This window comes from Necator americanus, chromosome V (assembly GCF_031761385.1).
Source record: "Necator americanus strain Aroian chromosome V, whole genome shotgun sequence".
In the NCBI taxonomy this organism is placed as follows: Eukaryota; Metazoa; Nematoda; class Chromadorea; order Rhabditida; family Ancylostomatidae; genus Necator; species Necator americanus.
The window spans coordinates 4,849,991-4,861,583 of record NC_087375.1 but is presented as its reverse complement, the minus strand read 5'-3'; the positions used below and the strand labels follow the sequence as shown (position 1 = coordinate 4,861,583).

Here is an 11,593-nt window from a genome sequence, read left to right as displayed (position 1 = left end):
CAAGGCTGGCGCACTCCAATCGAACTCCTTGTAGAACATAGCGCGCCGGAACGCCCGAAGCCGTATCTTCCGTACCGTTTTTTACGGCAATTAGGAAGAAATGGACGGAATCACCCCCCTGTCCGTAGTCTCCCATCCCGTATACGAATACTCCACCTGAAATCTGTACCACCTTAGGCATGGAGTGATGCCTTTAAGCTTTTTCCATGCTAACTTGAAATTGGTGTAGCGCAGTCGGTAACAGATTCTGCTATGACTGCACGATCGATCGATGGTTCGAAACCATTCAGGTACCAACCAAGCCTTTTTTTACCTCCGGAGTCGATAAATTGGTATTAGACGTGTCTGGGAGGACAAAAACACTGATTTGAGACGTGATTTAGACCACGTAGGTCATTGTACAGGCTAGCTACGCGTTCGTAAAGCATGAACGATTCTTAATTGTAATCAAACACGTTTCCGCATCCCTAGCGGATTGTAGGATTGTGATGTCAAAGTCTTTATCCTTTTTAATTTGAAATTCTAGCGTCTCCATGGTAATTTGCCGAGAACATCACCAAATCGAAGAATCGCTCATCACACTTGCCATGACGCTATAATTTAATTCTCTTCAGCTAACGTCGATGAGACTAAAAGTGCTAGAACTGTCTATTTTTCACGGTTGATCAGATTGTTTACGCAAAAAAAAACCCTAATCAAATAAACATCTCTCTATTTCAATAGAAAAATGTCCCGTAGTATCAGGCAGATGCGTAATTTTTAGTTTGCACACCTATCGCATAAACGCCCGATGGTTGCAGAGTCACGACAAACACGCCAGGTATTAATCCATAATCCTATATTTTTCCTCAGATTGCTTTTGCGAGAAAAGAGGAGAACAGTTCTACATTCTACAAATATATTGAATGAGTTCAATCGATGTTCTCAGAAGATCAACTATCGAGCTGTTTCAATTGGGTCAAGACGAAAAGAAGCTTGAGGCAGTCGCTTGAGCGCCTAGGATCGTCGTGGGACCATGGCAAATCGCAGCGATGAATGGTGCTAGTAAATGTTTCCCTCGGATCCTAACCGCTACGCTCCACCGCACCGCTTCGAGCGCAGTCGCTAACGCATTTGTACCGAACTTCATGTCATTTTGACCCGACATACCACTATGCTCTTACCAAGAATCTGAGGTGATGCGGATTACAGGTGGAGTACCCGTATACGGGGTCGTAGATTATGGAGACGGGGGTGGTTCCGCTCATCTCTCCCTGGATCACTGCAAACAGCCGCCTCCAGAATGCTCTTTTGTACGACGCCATCTATTGCAACGCTCCACCCTTTGCGCCGCCTCCGCCCTGCGATTCGTCGAAAATCAATTCGGACTGCCCTGATAGGCGATAAGGGACGCAACGCGTGCAAGGGTGGTGCGCTGCAATAGAAGGGATCGTACAAAACAGCATTCAGGGGTTTGCAGTGGTTTAGGGACAGATGAGCGGAACCACCCCGGTCTCCATCATCTACAACCCCCTCCCTATACGGATACTCCATCTGAAACCCGTACCACCCCAGATTCGTGCTATGCTGCCTTTAATGGTCTTCTATGAGATGACCTTTAAAAAACGTACATTTGTGGTGAAGGTGTCGCTAAAATCGTTTGAATTTCACGAATTCTCGCCCTTGATACTATTGAAATTCATTGGGAATAGTGACAAAATGCATCATAACTCATCGGTAGATTGGAAATAATTCCATATGAACTTTGCCGCTGAGTGCAAACCTTACTTTTGCAAAGAGCTTATTCTGGGATGATAAAGTAGTTGCTCTTTGTCCGCCCCTTTCTAACAGACTAGGCTTGAAGGTTGATATAAAAACAACATATAGTAGGGTCAAAACGACATGACGCACGTACGCAATTGCGTACGCAGCTCCTCTCGAGGCGCTTCGGTGGAGCGTTCCGGAACACTTGCTGACACCAAGCATTGCTGCAGTTTGCGATGGTCCCAACTCGGTTCCAAATGCTGCCTCCACGGCGCCGTTTCGTGCGCGTACGCAAATGCACCGCAACTACAATCGTGACTCATATCGTTTTGACCCGACTGTAACCTTGAAGACAACTCATCGTTGTAGCCGAAATTCCCGTCAGTAAACTTGAAAAAGGAACATGAATTTACTCATGTGTTATTATATTAGAAAAAATGGTGGGAAACGTAAAAAATATAAAAAAGAAACATGAATTTATTCATGTGTTATATTATATTAGAAAAAATGGTGGGAAACCGTAAAAAGTAAAAAGAAAAGAGGTCCAAAGAGTTTTTCGCATACTGTAGACGGAATTATGTGTACGTTTTCATGGAGGACGCTTCGCGTTATCATGTAACAACTTGTTCTAAGCCTACTGTACGTGTACTGTACGGATGTATACGGCAAGATGAGGCTGTGCTGGAGATATACAGTTGGGTCAAAACTAGTGGTACGGTTGCGTATGCGTGCTCATTTTTGAACTGGAGTGAGAGTCGCTTTACGGATGCAACCGTATACGCAGCTACACCATAAGTCAAGGTCGTTTTGTGACTTTACTGCACAACTTCGTCTAAGTTGAAACTAGTTGGTCAGTTTTTGAAATCAGCACGGACAGATGCGTAAGCGGCTGTGCTCGAAGCGGTGCGGTGGAGACAGCGGTGGGAACCGAGGTGGGACCATGACGAACTGCAGATATGAGTGGCGGCAGCGAGGATCCTAACACGATTCCTACCGCTACGCCCTGCCGCGCGCCGCTTCCAGTGCAGCCGCTTGCGCAATTAGTCCGTGCTTCATGTCGTTTTGACCAAACTATACCACTAACCATTCGTGCAAGCACATCTACTGTCTTTCCTTTTTCCCGGCGTTAATCCAGAAGGGTACGATGCTAAATAGTAATTCATAGCTCAGCCAATCATCCTTCGTGTATGGGAAGGGCTCAAAATGTTCTTTTAGTACGTTGTGCTGTGGACACGCTGCGATCAATGCAATTGAGCGTGTCTGATAAATCGAACGGATTCCAGCAGAGTTCACAGCGGTGCGGTTTGGCGATTCGCCAATTTGGTGCCAATATTAAACACGCTCGCAATTTGACGTGTTCAATAACCACCACCGTGCGGCAGACCCGGACGCACCGCGACGCCCGTGCGGGTGCGAACTCTGCGGGCAGCCGAGGGAAGGGGTTCGGAAGCGCCCGCCTGGTCGCAACCCCGTCGCTACCGCCTTTTCCGGCGCCGCCGGAGGAGGCTCATTTCCAACACCAGAGCAGGATTCCCTCAATTCTGTCTGTAGCCATTCAGTGCCATAATTTTCCGGTAGTCCAGCAGTTTCACACCCATGCTTACCATCCATCCGACAGGCTCTTGTACTAGCTCGTACCGTACTTTTTGACCACTCGATCACGAAATACAGTTTGATCAGGTTACCTGCTCTTTGCGTTTCTTTATTCGTTTCCGTCAAAAATCATTACGGTACCTCTGCAGAAGGATTCAATTTGAAAATGTATTTCTCTTCTTTCTCTGATGATCATAGATCATAATACTGTACATTGATTTTACATTCCAGAATGAATCCATTGGTGCCTAGAAATACGCATTTCTTACCTTCAACTCATATATGTCGTACTTTCTCGTAAAATCCATAGATTTCTCATCGTCCACACTTATATGCTGTAAAACATTGCAGATGACTCAGTGATGCAGCCGGGTTCATCTACTGTGGCATGCTTTCTGGATCTTCACTCATCCTTTAACGTCACATTGACTCCGAACGCTTCAACCACTTCAAAAGTAAGTGATATAACGGATATATGTATATTTTTCGCTTAGAAATATTTGGACTTTTTTCTTAGGCTTACAATCAATGTCGACAAAGCAGAGATGATTTTTATTACAAAGAGACTAAACAGTTGTTTCCGCAGATGAAACATCCTGCTTCCGAACAACAGCAACGTATGTCACCATTCGATGCCGCTCCTTCTTCCATCTCCTATTCACCTCCACTTACTCCACCTTCTTTGGAGTTGCTCAAGATTGGAATGCGAGGTACCTGTCGTTTTTTCTTTAACATTGTGCTTGCACCACTCCTTTTACAACTTGACGTATAAGGAAGATAGTTCATATTAACGTTTTATGTTAACGCAGCCGTTGCGAGGAAAATGTAGTTGGAGGGAGGCTCTATCTTTTTTTCTCTTCGTAACATTAGCTTACATGTCATAAATCCTATAAGACTAATGCATATGTCTTAGGGTCTCGACTGATTTAGTTATTTACTTCCAGAAATAATGACACCATTGAATGCCCCTCCCGAACTACATTTTACCCCCATTGTTTTCAATCATGGGAAAGGGAACGAAGAGCTTGATAGGACTATTGTCGGGAATTTTCCTATGCGTACACTAGTACGTTGATTATGTTGGCGAAAAATCAGGGCGAAACTACTCTCACTGGTATAGTCGGGTTAAAACGACCTGAAGCTCGGTGCGGTTGCGTAAGCGAATGCGCTCGAAACGTTGCGAAGGGACCCTTGCTACAACTACTCGTCACTGCAGTTTATGATGGTCCCACCTCGATCCCAACCGCTTCGGGCGCTGCGACTTACGCAACTGTACCGAGGTTTATGTCGTTTTGGCACGAATATTAAAACTGAAATAAATGCCGCGTGCCACGGAATTGATAGTTCACTGGTCTCTTAAGGAAAAGATGGCGGTAGAGGTGTGGCTTCTAAGTAAGAGCGTAATCCGGCTCAATTCCACTAATAATACAGAAAAACGCATGTAAAACTGTGTTGGATGACTTCTTCCCACTTCCCCAACGAGACAACAGAACGAGAATGTCTCGTAAAGTGTCTTCAAATGAGAATGTGCACAGCTTCTACTGCTTACTTGAATTATGTGAGTTAGTTGGATTGCGGGCGTTGAACGACGATAGAGTTCGCTGTGATTGAAAGCACTGCACTTCTTTCATAGGTTTGCGTAGAATTTTTTTTGTGAATAAATAATAAAATATTCTATGAGGTTTGTATTTGCGATGTCTTTTTTTCGCATTCTTATATGATCAGTCACCAGATAGTCGGGAAAGTAATGTTCAGCAATGATGAAAGTAGCGGTGACAACATTAAATGGAGGCATCTTTGGGGGTTTGTTTGATTGAGCATTGAGTTCGTTCGTTCAACTGCTTCTTTATTCAGTTTATTTTAATGTTAGTGGAGCCATCGTAAAATACTAAAGATATGCTGCTTTGTTTGTTTCAACTTGTTTTGCGATATGATTTTTTGAATCGGACTTTGCGTGCACAATTTGCCGTTTTTAAGATTAATGATTGAATTAAAAATTAAAGATTTTTAAGATTATATTATTGTGACCAGAAGTAATCGCGTTAGTAGAATTCAGTGTGTTGTTGGACGTGTTGTTGAAAGTGTCTTTTAGTTACTCCCTAGTCGAGAATGGTTGTTGTGTAGTTGAGTTACAGATTGGGTAGTTGAATTACAGAACTACAGAAGATTACATGAGATGACGGGAAGCAAATCCCTACTCAGGATACCTAGTCGCGCATTGCAAACATGTTGCGCACGTTATTAATTACCCTTGTCGTCGGAGTGCTCCGTTTACGAGCCTCCTCCTATCTGACAGTATCTCTGCTTGGTACAGATTGCTACATATCAAACGTATCTTGTTTTGGACCGGAACAGTTTCTCTACTTGTAGCTATTGTAATAACAGAAAGCGATTGAGTATTACAGTCACGCAACACTTGGCAGCTATTAACAAATATCTTTTAACGTTCTTATCTGATCTTTTTAATTCTTGGTAGAGTTTTTTTTTCGAAATCAATAACTGGAATGCTTCCTGCTGTATGACAGAAATAGTGGCTCAGAATTCCCGTTAGACCACTTGTTAAAGCTATCTCACCACGAATCTGGGATGGTACGGGTTTCAGGTGGGTTAGCCTATACGGGGTTGTAGATTGTAGGAAAGAGGGTGATTCCGTCCATTTCTTCTTAATTGCCGTAAAAAACGACCTGGAAGATGGTGCGCGTGCGCTCCAATAGAACACATTGTAGAAAATGGCGCCCCGGAACGTTCGAAGCCGCATCTTTCGGGCCGTTTTTACGGCGATTAGGAAGAAATGAGCGGGTTCTCACTCGTTTCTGCAATCTACGATCCCATATAGTCTTTGACCATCAGAAATCCATATGACGTCAGATTCGTGGGGTGATGTCTTTAAAGACCTCGAATTTTTATTTCTAACCTCCAGACTTTGCTCTCTCGAGACGTGGTTTTTCCGCTATCGCTGTGTTTCTTATTCAGTCCCGTACATCGCATCCCGAAACGACAGGCTACGACCACGGCTGGGTGGGGCGCAAAGCCGAAAAATACTTAGCGATTACAGTAACTTTAACGACAGCTCTGTACTTCACACATGGCATCTTATTTATGGGCTGTCGGAGTGAGAAACGACACAGCGTCTCTGTTCAATTATTTGTTGTTTCATCATCATCACATTCAACATTCTATAGTTTTCTTTTTCTAGGACTATTTTATTCTATGAAAATTTTCTCATTATTTATTGCCTATGAGGCAATTCATTGTTCCAATTAGTTCCTTAGCAGCCTTCTAGCTTTGTCCTCGCACTGACACTCCTCTTACAGATGTTCCATCATGGCTTAAGTCTCTTCGACTACACAAATATACATCACTTTTCGCTGAACTAAGTTATGAGGACATGATGAAGCTTGACGAAGAAGAATTGGAGAAGAGGAAGGTGACGAAAGGTGCTCGTAAAAAAATACTGCAATCCATACAAAAACTCTGCAGTCGTAGTGCTGATCTACGAAAGATGCATGAGGTAGCGTTTGAAGTTGATATTTCATTAGAATTGACGTTGACTACAGTTTTATCGTTCGTTTTCTCAGCGGCTCTCACTAACTCATCCACAAGGATGCCTGCGTTGTGTTATCGCATCACTACGTCAAATGATGACCACTCCAATGATTCCGTATATCCCTGCACCAGGCGAGAATTCTGACAACGTCCATGGATTTACGTGTGTGTCAAATATTCATGACCAGGTTGGTTCTACCTCCTTCGAAGCATGATGTACAAACCCTAACTTTTTCTACTAAGAATGTGCCCGGTTTGATCTTCAACGTACTTCGCGAAGTGCAACAAGCTGTGTTTGTCTCTAGTAGGCAGCCATTGGATCTTGAGTATGACTATCTCCTAATGCTTTTCGCCATCTACGACCGCATATGTAATAGCGAGGTAAAGGGCTGTTTTTTTAAATTTAAATTAAATAACTAGGAGAACACTGATATTTTTCAGGAGATTTACATTTTTAGATTTTTTCAGATTTTTTCCAGACTTTACTTTTAATTTCTCTTTGATTTCCTTGTAAACATTGAAAATGTGTGGTCATCGGAACATTGTTCGAAAAAGACGCAGAAAATCGTTGTTGTAATTATAACAATCATTTTAGTAAAACAAGTAGATTGTGTTTCGTTAGAAACTAAACACAATACACCGATATTTGTTGAAGTGTGTATTGCACGTCTAGTTCTTCAACAATATCTCTTCTAACCATAATTTGTTTAGGCGTTCACTTCTGCGCAAAAACAACGAGTACTTCAATGGAAACGCCTAGCACGCAAAGCTATCCGTCCTGCAGACGTTCGTCGCCAGCGAATAGGGATTCCTCATTCTGGAAAATGTGAACTATGTCATTACAAGGTAAGTACGTTAGGTATGTGTCAAGTACTTCTGAGATGTATTTTTCTTTTCAACCTTTTCTCCAGGATCTTTCATATCGCGACAATGGAAAAATGAACAATAAGCCGAATGTTGGTTCCTCCGAGCGAATTTCGTGTCAACTACAACAGCACAGATTTGTGAGTGTTTCCTGTTTTATTCTGGCTGTATTTAACGTTAATCAGTTTGAACATTCCACAATATGTAGTTTTTAATGTGTGTTCTGAAAATCCATAAGTTGAATCGGTTGGATGATTTTATATATGGTTTAGACTATATGTGAATGCACGGGGTTGGTCGGATAGACGGGTAATTCAGTATGCCTATTATTTTGTTTATTTGCATATCTACTTATTTTCTCTACCATTTTTTGTTTAACTTAACGTATTACTAGCACCTTTCATTTGCGGACAGCTGGTTTCATATGTGAGAATTTTGTAGAACTTATTCGTTTTTATTTTTCAGGCCGACGCCCAAATTACCAATCATTTTTCTCTGGCAGGAGTTGTGCTAAACCCTTTTTTGAGTACATCTGTTCCGGTGTCACACTACGGAGTGGATCAGTATATTGTCAGACAATGGCCACCCACTTTTATTTTGGACAACAATCATCAGAACAACGTTAACCTGAGGAATCGAACTCGACGAATGGTAAATTTAGTACTTTGCTCAATATTTCTTTGAAACTGCAGAAACTATGGTCACCTAATAATTTTTTGTTTGTCAGAATTCGTATGCAAAATAAGTGGGATTTCTAAAGAGTTTTTCATGGATAGCTTAGGTTTTGTGATGGGTGCCACATCATCTATGTGTTAATTATTCATGTTTCAGTTGCCGCTTAATGCTGAAGTGATTACTCAAACCGTTCCGCAGTATCGCTCACAGCAACGTTTCGTTCCTGTGGAAACGTCTATTCCCTTGCTCTCTGGTTCATCTCAGTCTCATGAGGTTCCGAGTCGTTGGCCACGTTCTATATACGAGAATCGAGAACTTTTGGCCCGGGATAATGCTGGAAGAATCCAGTTGAATAAATTAGTGAGTTACGAGTGTTTTAGAATTTTAACATTATTACACATTTTTTCTCTTTCCTTTAAATTTACCATTCTCTGTGGTCTACCTAACTCTTACATTATTTCTACTTCCTTCTTATCTATTACTCCTTTCTTTTTGCACAAAAATAACCATAACAGTGATTTGCAAACCAGTACGATTTAAAGGCAGCATACCACGAATCTGAGGTGGTGCAGATTTCAGGTGGAAGTGATATTCGTATACGGGATCGTAGATTATGGAAAGGGGTGTGATTCCGTCCATTTCTTCCTAATTGCCGTAGAAAACGGCCCGGAAGATACGGCTTCGTGCGTTCCGGCGCACTATTTTCCACAAGGAGTTCGATTGGAGCGCGCCACCCTTGTGCACGCGCGCATCTTCCGGGCCGTTTTTTACGGCAATTAGGAAGAAATGGACGGAATCACACCCCTCTCCATAATCTACGATCCCGTATACGAATACTCTACCGGAAATCCGTACCACTCCAGATTCGTGGGGTGATGCCTTTAAAAGACTATTTTGGTTCTAAACAACTTGAAGTTGACATAAAATAAGTGAGGGGCAAATTGGAATCGTCGATTCCTTCCTGTTTTCTGGGAATCAAATCAATAGCCTATTTTGTCGGTGAATTGTAATGCTTTTTTGACTTATTTAACATCTATTTACTTCTTTTTAAAGATATTTCATAGGTTCAATGCTTAACTGTATGCTTGATCAAAGAATATCAAAATATCATTTTTGAGACCGTTGCATGAAATAAAAGCGTAATCAGAGCGTAATAAAAGCGTAACTCAGATCTAATTCAATTTATAATTTTAAGTTGAGCCAACCGTCAAGCTTGTGGGACTCACTCTCGCCTTCGTGCCCACCAGTTGAGCGTAGCGGCGACACTACTTCCGGTTACAGCAGCTCGACTAGTGACCGGTCATCTGGAGCAGGATCACCTCGTGCTTGCGATTTTGGCCAAACATTATACGACCGTGTTTGTCGTGAACTTGCTGCACTTCAGCTCAGCATTTAACCTCAATGTGCCATCTATTCATTGCGTTTGTTGATTGTCTTCAGTAGATGCTGCCGCATGTTATTGATGAACTTCGATGACATTTATAGAGTCCCCATCAAAAATGGACTATTTCAATTGTGCATCTCACCTTGTATCTGCTGCGCTGCTCTTTCAAAAGTATGGAACTCTTTATTTTTTTTATATCGTCATACATTCAATACATATCACCTTAATGTTATGTTCACTTTATATTAATATAATTGCATTAGCATTACCTAATTTGGAATTTGTCTTGTTCTTGTGGCATTTGTTTGTGAAACATATGTTTCTTTTCTTTTTTTGGTTACTAGGAACTTTTCTTTGTTGGTTTCCTCATTATTTCCGTTAATGTTTATGTTCCAGCTTCTAATAAGGTAGGATTCGGCTTATTTTACAGCTTTAAATAGCTGTTTTTTCTTCCGAATTGTGTTTGGCATGCTCTTTATTTTATTTCCAAAACTATCCATTGTGGGAGTTATGTAAGAGTGTAGTAGGTGCGAGAAAGTCTGCCTCCAGTCGCTCCTCTTTGAATCAAGATGGAGCTCACTATGCAACATATCTTCTCTGCATGTTCAGTAATTGGTTTCAGCCGCACAAACCAGGCAAACTATGGTACAAATTTTTGTATTCGCGCTGCTTATTCCGATGTCCTCACTTTCGTTTGTTCAGATGACCTTTGTTTGGTTACAGTAATAACTAGAGTGACATCCTTTGCATGAATTTATTCAGATTAAAATAAGACGAAGTTTTTGCAAGATCGTCTGGTGGAATTTCCAGAAAAAACCTCACGCCTGCAAATTGAGTTTAGATTTTTTAGAGATATGGTGTAACAGAGCAAGTGCTGATTTGTATCATTTATGCATGTGCTTTTACTTTCTTATCATTTTCATTGATCTTTGCAATTTATGCCTATCAACTTCCCTGTTGTCATCCGTGTTCCTTCTGCCTTATAAGTGGAGATCAATTGGAAATGTTCACTTTACTTTACTTTTGATCTGCATTACTTTCGCCTTGTTATATACTGTGAATAGTCAGTAGATGTATCATCTCATCATTTTCTATATGAAATGTTCACTTTTCAACTTTATGTGCTGATTTTCGGCTGCTGCCTTGCTTGGTTCAATGTAAAACGTGAACCTTCACCGGCCTTCATTAGGCGCCTCATTCAAACTTGCCATTCATTTAGCTTTCCCTCATCTATATATCTATCTATAAGTTTCTTTTCCATCTCTCATTTGTATATACTCTAGTTTGGTATTACAGTACATGACTGGCATGCATAGATAGTTTGTTGTAAAACATTGCAGATGTTATATATCAAGTGCCTTTGTAGTTCGTTTTCTGTCATGAACAGAATAAATGAATGTTGAGAGTTACTGAAGATATGGCGTGGAGTTTCGCTTGAAACTGATTGTGAAGGAACTCAGAGAGTCGCTTTTATGTTCCTTGGAAGAGTTATCCAAAAGGAAAGGAGAGCTATACGGTAAACCTTGTGACGATTCTGTCTTCCATAAGCTGCATGTGCGTTGGACGAAGTTAATCAGCTATAAAGATTAATACTTCTGAACTCTAATCTCATTATAATTTTTTATACTAATATAAGAAATCTATACCTAAAAGTAATAGAGTAACAAATCACAAGGGAAGTCCGTAGATGGTCGAAACTGCCAAGGTAAGAATCGTGATTGTGCAAAAGGTGCAAAAAAAAAACTTAGCTTTGACGTTTCCACGGTGCACACAGTAAAATTAGGCGAA

The 11,593-nt window shown here is 41.4% G+C and overlaps 1 protein-coding gene across 2 annotated transcripts; it reads left to right on the top strand.

Annotated features, from left to right (window-relative positions):
• Window positions 1-3,698: 3,698 nt before the first annotated feature.
• Window positions 3,699-9,817, top strand: RB195_012931 (uncharacterized protein; the record flags this gene model as incomplete). Of its 2 annotated transcripts, none has more annotated exons than XM_013449111.2 (10): window positions 3,699-3,791; window positions 3,923-4,046; window positions 6,651-6,847; window positions 6,915-7,070; window positions 7,126-7,263; window positions 7,594-7,728; window positions 7,794-7,886; window positions 8,212-8,397; window positions 8,578-8,781; window positions 9,617-9,817. In XM_013449111.2, the coding sequence occupies 10 exons, from the start codon at window positions 3,699-3,701 to the stop codon at window positions 9,815-9,817; spliced, it is 1,527 nt and encodes a 508-aa protein (XP_013304565.2). The 2 variants fall into 2 exon arrangements, with proteins under 2 accessions (XP_013304565.2, XP_064058415.1); XM_064202534.1 differs by having other exon boundaries at window positions 3,854-4,046.
• Window positions 9,818-11,593: the final 1,776 nt, after the last annotated feature.